The 13,274-nt window shown below is 39.0% G+C and overlaps 1 protein-coding gene across 1 annotated transcript in view; it reads right to left on the minus strand.

The window, feature by feature from the left end:
- PTTG1IP2 (PTTG1IP family member 2) overlaps positions 1–10,793 on the minus strand; it is a 35,618-nt gene extending 24,825 nt beyond the window's left edge. The window contains exons 1-3 of the mRNA XM_067291727.1: positions 10,645–10,793; positions 6,106–6,158; positions 1,939–2,047 (exon numbers count right to left, since the gene is read on the minus strand). Coding sequence (XP_067147828.1) covers positions 1,939–2,047; positions 6,106–6,158; positions 10,645–10,753 — 271 coding nt within the window. The 5' untranslated portion in view covers positions 10,754–10,793. The remainder of the gene's footprint in view (positions 1–1,938; positions 2,048–6,105; positions 6,159–10,644) is intronic.
- Between the last annotated feature and the right edge of the window lie 2,481 nt (positions 10,794–13,274).

The following is a 13,274-nucleotide window of genomic DNA, read 5'->3' on the forward strand; positions in this document are numbered from 1 at the left end:
GCTTTATTGTTATTATGTGATATGAGACAACATGCAGTCAAATCAACTGGCATATAATTTTATAAATGATAAAGAAATGATTAAAATATTAATTTCTAATATGTCGTATTCCATATAAAATTGTATCTGGCAGCCAGTCACGTTTCTGAATTTCAAGAACTGCAATATCCACCTTAGTTTTCACCAACACTGAGCCAAGAATTGCCACTTCACTTCATTTTCAACAAAGAAAAACAAGAACACCATTCACCGGCTAATTAGTTTCCTGCTGTATTTGAAGTGGACAAACCTCAATGAGACAGTATATCCCTATGGGATGCTGCTATATGGAATTTGTAAAAGCTATCAAGGAAACAGGTATCTTTTTTGGGGGGGTTTTTTTGTTTTTTTACTTCTAGGATTTCTACTGAGAACATGTGCCATTAAAGTTTTCATCCTGTTTTAAGCTACATTCAATCCAGAAATACAAATCATGCCTAACTTAGAAGACATTTCTACAGCAGGAACACCATAAATAAATTGTCAAGAGCTCCCCTGGTATCAGTAGATTAACAGTAATCACTACTTTGCAGAAGGACAGTGTGAGCTTCTTTTAGAAAGAAAAAGGTTTCTTAACAGTTCATAGTAACAGCATTTACTATGAAATTGAAAGCCTAACTTCCTTAAAAATGTACCTTTTCAGTGAAATGACATAATTTCTATTTTTTATAGCTCTAAGAACTAAAAATCTAATCATAAAAGTTTTCTCTTACAACAATAAAACACGGAGAACTTCTGCTAAGAACAAAGAGCTGGTAAAGTTCTCCTGTACTTTCTAATCTAGTCCCTTGCTTTGCAGGGATTATATGAACCAGTAGCTTTCATAAACTTGGCATGCTCCATTTCAACAGCAATTTTTTTTAACCTCCACCACTCTTATACAAGACTACTGCAGAAGCTCACTACTCTGAGTGCAACATGTTTCGTCTAATTCCCAGCTATCGTAGCCATTGACAGTTCATCCCCACTCGTTTTTGTCTTTTAGCATCCTGCTCTTTATTCACAAACACGTAGAAAGTTGCACGCCTTTGCTTTTCTGGAGTAAAGCCATGCTCAATCTTTTTCATATGACAGGCTTTCTAATGCCTTGTTTGTTCTCTGCCCCTATCTAGGCTGAATTTAGAATTGTACATAGTACTCCAGAAATAGCTCCAAAGAAGATTTTACCCCAATGGCTGCATATGGATTGCACTGTATTTTGCAATATGAAATACAAAGCAAAAGAAAATCTAAGAACAGTGAAATGATGCAGTACCCAATCTACAGAGCCACTCCACACTTTTTAAGGTTAACTGCATTGCCTTCAGCACCCACAGAGCACATTGCTTTTACAGTGGCTTAAGGAAAAACAGCATTCAAGAATTTTTGGATGGCTCCATCCCTGTGGTATCAGTTCACTGCTGTCACCACAGTAGACTGAAAACTGGGGAGCCAGCCAGGTATTAGAAATATGCACACATCACACAACGTCTTAAGAAATTAAAAAGGTAAGAACAGCCACTTTTCAGCAACAAGGTGCTGACCTTATTAACTCTGAGTCTCAGAAATATAGTTTAAGAAATAGGCGAAACCTGCGCAATCACATATAACACACAGAACCCTTTCACATCAGTGATTCCCAAAGTCTGGATCTCAGCTGATCAGAAGAACCCTACCAAATAGCAAGCATCTTAAAGCCACTGGTTCAGTCTAACTATATTAGCTTTTTATAAATAAAGAACCTTTTTCAATGACTGTGTTTCATAGATCCAGAAGCTTCAGGATCATGGTTCCAAATCATAACCACTGTTTTTTCCCTCAAACTAAATTCTCAGGAAAAGACAGTAGTAAAGTAGTCTTACTTTAGTCTGAGTGTACCAATACATATATTTCTACAGCAAAAATAAAATTAGTACCTACTCCAGCAAACTCCCCATCGAGCATTTGAGAGCGAACATAAGGAAGATGGTGGAAGAATGCTTCTTACGGGATAGTTGACACAAGTGTTGTTTGTGTAACACCAAAGGCACTGTGCAAGAAGAAAAAATTGTATCTTCAGAAAACAGTTTACAATTTAGTACTACAATATAGCCCCCTCCAACAGACAGAATTCTTAAGCAACTATAGTACTGTGTTGATACTGCTTTGTAGGATGGAACCTACATAAGTTCTGGTACAATTTCTAGGCAAGCACAAATTGAATTTCATATTTATAGGCAATAAAAGTAATAAATATTTACTAACTAGTCTGAAAAAGATATTGGGACATATCAAGGTACTTGTACATTTAAGGATAAAATAGCTTTGGGTTAAGAATTACTGAAACTAACAAGAATTACAAAACAAGAAAGCAAACTGTTCAACTTCTTTAAAAATGTAAAATATCCAATACAGGTGAGGAATACAGATATTTAAGAATCTTACTTCAGTTCTGTGATTTGAACATCAGTAGAAAGAAAACAATAAAGAACCCTTACAATTCTGCAGCAAATTTGCTGCAAAGTAATAAAAGATACAGCCTCGTCCATCTGTGCTGCAAAATACATTGGATATATTAATTGTGCACACCTACATACTTGGATTTTTTTTAAGTTTAAATTTCTTACATATATCATAACACAATATCAGCATAACCTTTCTGCTTTTTATGTCATCACTAAATGTCAAACTTAGTTTTGTTTTCAATCTGATAAAATAGTTACTCATTCAAAATTTCTTTACTACACAACTCAACCACTAAAGAAGTTTTGGATGATGGTAACAGGAACCCTTGATAAAACAGGATATTTTTAAGATTCATTATACAAAGATCTCATCTAGGAACTACGTGTTATCTAACAATACTATCAGGAACATTAAGCAACAGTGATCAATTGTACAAAGTTGGTTAACTTGCTCTAAAGGGTTAGAAAACATTAAACACAAAGGAAACTCTTTGTACTAGATTCTGCACTTTTGAAACAAGTGAAGAGACAAGAATAACTCACTCATATTTTATAACTGGTAGACTATATGAGTCACAAATATTTCCACAAAGACAGTCCAGCAGAAACAATTATCTACAAATCTAGAGTTAGAACAATTTTGCACAAAAATTATTCCCCTAAGATTTAATTTTAATCAAGGATGTTAGATGAGAATGCGCTTTTTTTTGGCTCAGTTATTTAATAATAAAAACCATCTGTTCAAAAATAATTAGACTAATACAGGCTAGACTAAAAATCCTTGTGAAACCTGACTAGAATGCAACAGTAACCCTGTTCTGAGCACTAGGCTAGACTAGATGACCTACTGATATCTCTTCTAACCTGAATGATTCTAGACTGCTGGTGACAACCAGGAGCACAAAAAGGTCAATTGTACCACTCTGACAGAGACTACTTCAAAGTAATCATTTAAAATGTTTCTAGCCTCAAGGGCAGTAGCTGATACAGTAATTGATCAGTGCAAAGGCTGAAGTAAGAGAAAAATCTTTCAATTGACTTATTCCTAATAGAGCAACTCCTCAAAACTGAGTTATTAAAAAAATAGCCTAAACACACGAGGGTGAAACACTCCTTTAACTGGAATCCTCAAACACATAACCTATAAATGAAGATTAAAAGTATTTTCTTTTATTTGGAGGTAAATCACATAACCTTTGCACAATATGCTAGCTGCCAAGTTCATACTGTGATGGATATCACTAGCCTTATTTTAGTAGAGTCTCACATACACAATGAACTACAACATTATGACCCCAGTCTGTGCTCATTATAAGGATAATTTTGCAGTATTAAAAGAAATAAGATAGTAACCATGAACACAAAATGCTACGTTACAACGTGCAAGTGACTTATCCCAAACTCTCCAAAAAAAAAATAAAAAAAATTATATTCCATATATTTGTTAGTAGAACAAAACTAAGATGGGAATGACAAAAATCCATAGCTAAGGGAAAGATGTATTTGTCATTAAAAATGAGACTTTGGAAAACTCTGGAACACTGAGGCTTTACACATGCACATAGGTTTTACTGTGTAATCTTATTTGGTAATTATTGTTACACCCTTAAGTGTTCTTGCTTACAATATGATAACTTAAAAGATAAATAAATAAATAAATAAATAAAAAGCAACAGTATGTGTATTTATAAAAAAGCAAGCACACAGAACTTCTTGATAAAAACAAGAGAAAACACGGATACTCAGCAACTCTAAAGATCAACCCAATTTTAATCAGGATAGAACTAGAATTCACCTTGCTCAGATTTTGTCTATTTGACTGAACTAAACAACGCATTTCAGGGTTTTTTTGTATCATTTTAATCTATTCATCAAAAGTTTATTTTATCTGCTGCGGCCACCATCTATATTGTCTCCGATACAAAAAACTAAATTTTTCTACTGAAGCAATTAAAACAAAGGATTTCAGCAATCCTATGCTTTTGTTTTGCTCACACAAATGCTAATGGCTTTGTTCTGTAGCCTTTTTTTAAAATATATGTTTGAATTGGTTGAATCAAGTCTAAACTCATCTCTTCAAGGTCAACACTGATGATATTGCAGAGGTTTCACTGAATCATCCATCATTCTGTCATCAGAACAAGTCTGGACGCTGTCAATGGTTTGACAGATTCTGAGAATGATGCATCTATAACTCTTTGTGCCTTCAGCACACAAACACATCCAAAGGATTTTTCTCTCACAAGGTGAACACGTAGCCCTCAGGTTAACAAAATTTGTATTTGTGTATCTGCTAATATGCTAGTCTCAGACCTTACAGGCAGCAACAGCCCCTATTTGAATCAAAACTACTATAGAAACTGCCCATGCAGTTACATCAGAGATAGTAATAAATATTTAATATTTAATGAGTCATATTTTCCATTTCCTACATTATATTTCAGAAGATGAAAAGAATAGTTCTTTTCCCAGTGCCACGATTATGATGACAGAGGTCTAACAGCACACAATAAGCAACCACATCAGTAAAAGGCAATTAATATTTTCCCTTTTGTTTTAAAAAGGCCAAGAGATGTCTAACAAATACACAAACATAAATGGCTAAACTTAGAAATTTCTCAATTTTCCCTAGTTAAAAAGTTTTACATTAACTTTTGTAATTTAAAGACCCCTGAAATACTTCTTTGCACTGACATCTGAAGTTAGAATTGGAGACAAGCAGGCACTTCTCCCTCTTGTTTTTATTGTGGGAGTTTTCTTCTACGTTGCAGAGAATTTGCAAGAGAGAGACAGCTTTTGGGTAGTTATCACTATCCTCATTGTGGAGCTACAAACATTTTGAACAAAGGACAGAGAACCAAGGCCAACTGAAGTCCAAGTAAATATCTACCTTAATTGCAGTCTCACTGGAAATCAAGACACTTAACTATAGAATTGGTGATCTAGCCCAGTAAACGTAAGCACTTATGGTCAGATGTAGCCAAAGGAGAAGCAGACATGCCTGAACACCTGCAGAGCATGATCCAGTCTGTCTCAGTAAAATGCATTGCTAAAGGCATCTCTAGAGAAAGGCATCTGTAATTTACTTAAATTTATTTTCTAGCTCTTCTATTCAGGATATAAGAAATACAGGGCATTTCATCCACAAAACTTTCAGTTTATCTAGGCTTCGTGTAAGATGGAAACCTAACTGGGTGCTGCTGGCAAAAGGAGCACAGGAGTCTAAACCGGTAATAACATCAGCTTTCTCAGTTGCGCTGAGGGACCAAACCACAGAGCACCCTGGGAGAGTGACAGCACATTGCCACAGAGTGAGGAAGAGGAGAAGGAGGACATCAGCAGACCCTCACATTTTAACTATTTAAATAAAAACAGAGACTAGAACTGATTGATCTTGATTTCCTCTTATTAAGTGTAGTTTGACTAGATTCACTATTTAAAAAACCCAACAACTTGCTTTCCACTGGCCACATTATTAAAGAACAGCTTTAAATATTTACGCTACTTTGTTGATCCTTCTGCTCCCTCTAAGTTTATTTTCTTTAACTATGATTTTTATAATAGTGTAACAGTTCAACTCTATTTTATTACACAGAAAATCACCAAGTTTTCATTAGTCAAAAAAAAGATGCTAAAATCTTACCGAAACATTTTTTAGACATTCTTCACAGGACTTCTGGGAAAACTCTGAACATGCTAAGAAAACAAAACACACACAGATTTCATATTTATTTTTATTCAGTAATGTCAAACACTTAACACAATATTTAAATTAGTGTTTTTTCTTCTTTTAGGTACATACCTATAAGCTTACCTGTGTTTATAAAAGTAATGTCAAACACTTAACACCAATATTAAAATTAGCCTTTTTTCTTCTTTTAGATATATACCTATAATCTTACCTGTGGGTATAAATCAAAATTGTTGCTCTTTTCATGTAAGTAATGAAAGTTCAAGACTTTCATTTCTAGGATAACTGTAGCAAACAAAGAGACACCTAGCACTTACGTTCGACCTCCGGAATAGTTAGAGAAAGAATTTAAGCTCAGGTATAACTTCAATTTGAACAGGAAACTCAGGAAAAAAACCTCAGGATTGCTTTCTCTGAGATGAACATGTGAGACTCAACCTGAGAGCATCAAGCCTGCCTCTATCTTTGCGGAAGTTCTAAAACACTTTAGAGAACATTCTGAGTTTTGCATCTTTGAAAGCCAAGCAAAGCCTAACCCTCACCTAGGTAAAAAGTTGGTTCCCCTTTCCATAAATTTTAAGCTTTTTTCTGGAAAAAAAAAAAAGTTAAAAAAGATAGCTCTATGAAGAACATGATTTCAAGTAACAATAAAAAAATACTTCCAAAACAGGAGACAAGTTATTTAATAAGAGGTCAACAAGAACTCTTAACAGAAAAGCTAAGTCATATAGGAGTTAATCCATGTTTTACTTGGATTTAAAAAAAAATCCTTTAAAAAAAAAAAAAAAAGAGAGAGAGAGAGTGCGAGAGAGAGACGACAAAACTACTGATGTTCACATTGCCTGAAGATTCCAGCCAACAGCTGTAACTTTCATTTAGGAGTACAGAATGCATCTTAAGAGTTGAAAATATCTTTGAATCAGGAATCTAATTCTACTTTTAGTGAAAAACAGTGCATTAATCATAATTATCAACTTAGGCTAACTTTTTGGAAGGCTTTGAGATGGCTACATATTTCAATATTTGCTTTTTGTAGTTCAGTATTCCACCTTTCTGATTTTAATTCTTAACATAAAACTCATTTTAAGTACCACTATAGTTAGCCTTAATACATCTGTACACTTACTGATTTATGTAGTACCAATCAGCACATAACTGAGAAACAGCTTAAGACCATATATCAATTATTTGCGGGAAAAAAAAAGGGGGGGGGGAAACGACAAAATTTTAAAATAGTTCTTAATTATCTCAAAAAAATATCAAATAGAATTATTCCACATGGACAAGGATGTACCATATTTATAATTAAAGATTTGAAACTTCTAAACAAACCAGTTTCCTAAACATCAATTAGAGAAGTACTGTCAGAAACATGCAAGTATACCAAGGACTTCTTAAAATGTAACTTAAACCCAATTTTTAAGTAACCTAACCATCTGCAGTAAAAAGAAGCAATCTAACGTTCATTAGATCCTTATCAAATGAGGAAGTTTCACAAGTTTTTCACACTGTTTTAACTGCCTTCTTACTGAAAAAAGTATAGCAGACAACCTATAACAGCATGTACCTGAAAGACTGGGGCTTAAATTATATAAAATAAAATTAGACTTTTATTATTTCTTTAGGTTTATAATAGAAAAGCACCATACAGCATTTCTTAATGAAAACTTTAAAATACATACTTACAACACATACCTCAAATCAATCTCATATCCCTCATAGAAAGCTTCAATAAAATTTACTGGCACACCAACCACTGCTTTATTAAATGTTGTTGTTAAACTGACCTGGAGAGGATTTAGATCTGCCACGGACCTGGATTAACACTGGCCTAAAGATCTTTATGTACTGCTGCAAAAAGTGTTTACCATGAGTAACTGGAAAAAATGTTTTGATTTGTACATTTCCCTGGGTCACTCAGCTTCCAAAGAGATACAAGTATCCCCGATTATGGTGTTCTCTCCAAGAGCAGAGGATAGAACAAAACACCTCTTGAGTAGAAAAAGAAAAAAAAAACAGCCCTTCCAACTCCTCTTACTAGAACAGTATGGTTACCAACATATTACACCAAAACAACTTTAACATTTTTTGATTCAGACAGATACTAAGTTGACAGTCTCCCCCTAATATTTCAAGAGACTACAGTACTATCTTTATCAGGGAAAAAAAATGTAAGCCATAGTACCGCTATGTTGTATTCATGTTGTATTTTAAATGAAATTTGTCAAACATGATCATCCCTTCCTATATGTTGATGTAGAACATCAGTTTCAACCATCTAATTAAAATAGACAAAACATATTAGAACAATAAATCATTTCTTCACACTAAGTCTAAGCCTTGTTTACTGAACAGTGGGAGCATTATTTTGATAAGGGGCATAATTTTCGCCAAAATAGTTGTACCAGTACAAGACCTTACACAGAACCAGTTGTAACTGTATAAAGATTCTATTCTCACAAGAAGAAAGGAAAAAGCTGTTAGTGTTCATGGACTTCTTTTTAACCACTAGAATTCTGCCCAACCACACAGAAATTTTACCAGTTATTTGTAAACCATTATTTGTATTAACTCAATTTATAGGAGACCTGCTCATGGACCAGGGTAATACTGCACAAACACACAATGAAGTCTGTTCCTCCCCAAAATACAGTTAAAATAGCATAGACAGTAACACTCTATTTTGTTTAAAAACAGCTTTGTCTCCCTCCCCAAATGTTTTGGGGCATGAAGGTAGCCTCTACAATGATTTTTTAGGAAGCTGGGGCTCTAAAACATCTTCTCAGTCAGCATACGCTAAAGACTACTATTCAACCTTAAGATAGATTAGTGACATGTTTTATTTGGTCTTACTGTTCTACTGAAACAAACAAACAAACAACACAGAACATGACCACTCAAATAGTCAGGAACCTTTCAACACCTACACTAAGTATATTTATTGCTAGTTTATATTAATTTGTTCTCTGCCCACATTCTCAAGGCAACATTGTCCTTTAGCTTAAGCAGGTCTTCCCTCCCACTGGTATACTTAGAGAAAGTACTCGTGTTCCCCCTCAGCCTTTGTTTTGCTCCAGTAAATAAGCCATGCTCTTCTAGGTTTTTTCTCAAACACAGAAAGATACCACCTTTGTAGCTCTACTTTGTGGCAGTCCAACTTTGTTGACATACAGAATATTTAACAGTATGCCACGCGAAGTTCTGCAGTCTTACCTAATAGTAATAAAACTTCTTTCTTTTCACAAGAGCATCACTTCGGCAACTCGTAGGCATCTCATAATTGTTAGGTGTATCTCCCTACTTTTTTCCAACTGCTTAGCCCTCAGATCATAAGAAAGTTAGAATACTAGTCCCATGGCATAACCTTCTTTCATTAGTCAGCTTAATCTATCTCTATTATTAACTCCTTAAATGTCACCCACATCTTTCTGTTTAATATCATGATCCTTCTCCATATCAACATCCAACTTTGTGTAACAAGCAAACTCCTAAATTAAATGATAAAAAATACTTGAAGAGTTCATCCCTAGGAAATCCATAAGCAACTCCACTACTTTCATCCAACCCAAGTTTTTCCTCAGACCAAACTCTTTAGTTTGGCTTGTGTTTCTCAGAACCATTAGAAATGGATAGCCTGCAGTTATTAGCAGGTCTGGCTTTTGTTCTTTCCTCTCTAATAGTTGGGTAGCACGGATGGTTCCCTTTCTCTTCTGTCTCAAGTCAGTTGTACACAAAGTTGAACACTTCCTTTTCAAGTATAGACCTTTCCGTAAAACAAATGGAACTTCTCAAACCAAACTCTGAGAACTTAACCAAGGTCCACTGAGATACCTTAAATTAACGAAAACTAACCTTACTGGTCATATCTGTTAACAGCAACCAAATCTGAGGGAGAGCATTAACAACTGCTTTCCATGAGCTCCTAGGATATAAATGATGCAAACAAGATGGCAAGAGTATCTGAGCTGGCCTCTCACCCGAAGCCAAATTCCTCTTTACCAGAGAGAGGAAAGACAGGTGATAGCTTCCTTGCAGCAAGACTCCCAAAAGCCGCCCTGCCCCACACTCTGACTAGCAACACGAGCCCCAGGGCCCCCACCCTTTTATTCACTCGGAGGCTTGACACAACGCCTCCGAAGGAGGCCACCGGCTTGTCGTGCCTGTGGGGAGGGGGCGGCCGAGCAGGGGGCGCACAAGCGCTGCACCCCTTCCGCAGGGGAGGAGGACGGAGGCAGACCCCAGCCCAGCGCCCCCCCGAGCGCGCTTCCGGGCGCAGGAGCGGGGAGACCCCGGGGCGAGCGGGGAGACCCCGGGGCGAGCGGGGCCCCCTCCCGCCTGCTCCCGCCGCTGACCCGCTCGGGGCGAGCTGACTCGGGGCCCGGGGGGGAGGGCGCAGACCCACAGCCGCCCTGCGCGGGCGGGAGGGCGGCGAGGGCCGCGCGCTGCCCCGCAGCTCCCCCCAGGCTACGCCAGCTGTCCGCCCCTCCTTACCCTGCGCCGGCGAGGCCGTGGCAGCGAGCTGGGCCGGCCCCGTGCCGGCGCGGCCCCACGCCAGCGCCAAGCCCTGCAGCCACAGCGGCCACAGCCGCAGCGCCTCCATCGCGGGGGCCGCGCTCGCCTCGGCGGCGACAGCGCCGCGCGCGCACCAGGAAGCGCCGGCGCGCGCAAGCGCAAACAGCCGCTGGCGGGAGGGGGCCGGGGCAGCAGGGCGCCTCGCTGAGGGCGGGCGGGGAGCGGGGACGCCCCAGGGGGCAGCCCGGGGCCGGCGGTGCCCCACAGGCGCCTGGAGGGGGGTGTTTCCCCCTCCGCGAGCTCCCGGGGCATCCGGCGCGGGACCGTTGTGCCCGGGGCCCCGTGGCGTGTGCGCAGGCAGCCGCGCTGCCGCCTCTGAGCAGGAGGCTGAGGCACAGCGGGCACAGTAGTCACCACCTCTGCCGTCCTTTCTCTCCCCTGCAAATGAGCTAATTACTCGCAGTCACTTGCAGGCCCCTATCTGAGATTTACCAGGTCTTTCTTCTCTCCCTCAAGGTTTGCAACTATTTTGATTTAACCACCTTTTTTTCCTTCCTTCGCTGCGTGAACTCTTCGAGCCGCTGCGGGGGCAGAGAGACTACCAGGGTCCCGGGCTCTCATCTCCCACTTCCTCGGCTCGTTTTGCTGCCAGGATGACCGGGAGCTGCTGAAGCCAGCTGAGGCCAAGGGTACCCCCACGTCAAGGCTGCCCAGAGAAGGGAATAAGAGACTGAGACAAACAAGAAAATTTGCCATGACCACCTTAGTTTAAGAGATTAATGAGTCATTGGTTTTCCAGTGCGAGGAAAAGCAGGACAAGCAGGAAACTTAGGACATCTCAGTGGCACTAGACAACTGTGGCAACTAGGCAACTGAATGAAGCCCTTAATGCCCGATGAGGTGATGTGTCCTGCTCTGCTTTGGCAACCAACTTTGCTTTAATGAGAAGATCCTGTAGCTGAATTTTGCTAGCTTCTTTATGATCTTGCTCAGAAAAGGGAAGTTTGATACTGGGCAGTAGGTAGCCAGAGCTCATGCACCCAGCATAGCCTTTTGAGGGGGGGCTGAAAGGCTGTTTGCAGGAGGAAGCAAAAACTCCCTCTTACATGGCACTGACTGTTTTAGTCAGCAGTGACATCAGTTGCTTGTGACCTTCTTTCACAAACAAGGCAGCATTTCAAACGCCTTCATTGGTCTTGTGTAATGATATCATAACTATGGACACTCCTTCATAAATGAATGCATTAAACCTTGGGAGTATAGTTTTGGAATTGGTTTGTGGGTGAGTGTAAGGAGAACAGATCTTAGCTTTTGAGACATTTTTGCAAATGCAGTTGAGCGTTAAGGAGGAATGAGATGACTTCTTCACAGTGCTTGACCTTGTCATCCTATCTAACTTGAGGCACCTGATTCACCTTACTAAGGAGTTTAATCTCCCTAAAAACCCCCACGGTAAGAAATGAGCAGTTCCAGAAAGCAGTTCAGAGGGAATTAGGATAACTGCCTGTAACAGGTAGCTCAGGCCAGTGCCTGAAATTAAAGGAAACAAATCTGAGTCTGTTGCTTGACTCTAAGGTGGGCTGTTGGCCTTCAAAGCTGTCCAGTACTGTATTATGCAAGGATGGCTTTGTGAGAGATTTGGCACTTTTAGCGGGGGCTGATTTGAAGGTGCCCTTGCCTTGAATGCAGTTTCAACCTATGAATTAAAAAGCTATTTGCATTTCATTTTGCCTATGTCATCTTTGGGATTTTGCCAGCAGCATTCAAGTTTCTGCTTCTCTGTCTTAATGAAGTGGAGAGTTTTAGAAAACCAAAGCCAAAGTGTGGGTGTAGGGGCCATATGGAAACTAAAATGTTTTTACCTGAGTTTAACATATGGCAATGCTGATTCATGAGGTCTTCTGCCTTCTTCTGGAGCTGAATTCTGTACTTTATCAGGTTTTGCAATGTGTTAAAGTCCACAGATGTTTATGTTCTGAATCACTTCTTTTTTTCTTGTTTCCATATTCTGGAATCACTTGGAACATGCTCTTGGAATAGTAGAGACACAGAGGAGAGTGACAAAGACAAAGATATGAAGCTGCTTATGTAAATAGAAACAATTCAATAGACCAGAGTTAAAGAGGCATACAACAGAGATCTGTAAAATCATGAGTGACACAGAAAAGGTCAACAGGGAATGACTGTCTTTTCTAATACACTACCTAAAGGGCATTGAGTGCAATATCCTTGCGCTCAAGGGCACTTGAACGCAAAAGCACTTAAAATAAAGTGCTTAAAATGTAAGCTAAGTTGTGAAACTCTGTCTTTGGATGTTAAGGGCAGTAAAAGTTTGCAATAGTTCAAAAATCAGACTTTTCTTCCATGAATATGTGTATCAACAGTTATTCAATACCAAGATAATCACCTCTGGTTTAGAAGGTCCCTGAACCACACTGCCAGAAGCTGTGTGCGAATGCTAAGGAAGAGGCACTGTATGTTTGCCTTCCTCTGACATTCTTAGGCATGTGTTGCTGACTGCCCTTTCAGGCAAGACACTGAGATAAAAGTGCCATTTGGTATGACCTTATATAGCTGTTCTCATTCTTTTTTTTTTCTGTTTTCAAAAG

The sequence above is a fragment of the Apteryx mantelli genome, chromosome 2, assembly GCF_036417845.1.
Source record: "Apteryx mantelli isolate bAptMan1 chromosome 2, bAptMan1.hap1, whole genome shotgun sequence".
NCBI classification, from domain to species: Eukaryota; Metazoa; Chordata; class Aves; order Apterygiformes; family Apterygidae; genus Apteryx; species Apteryx mantelli.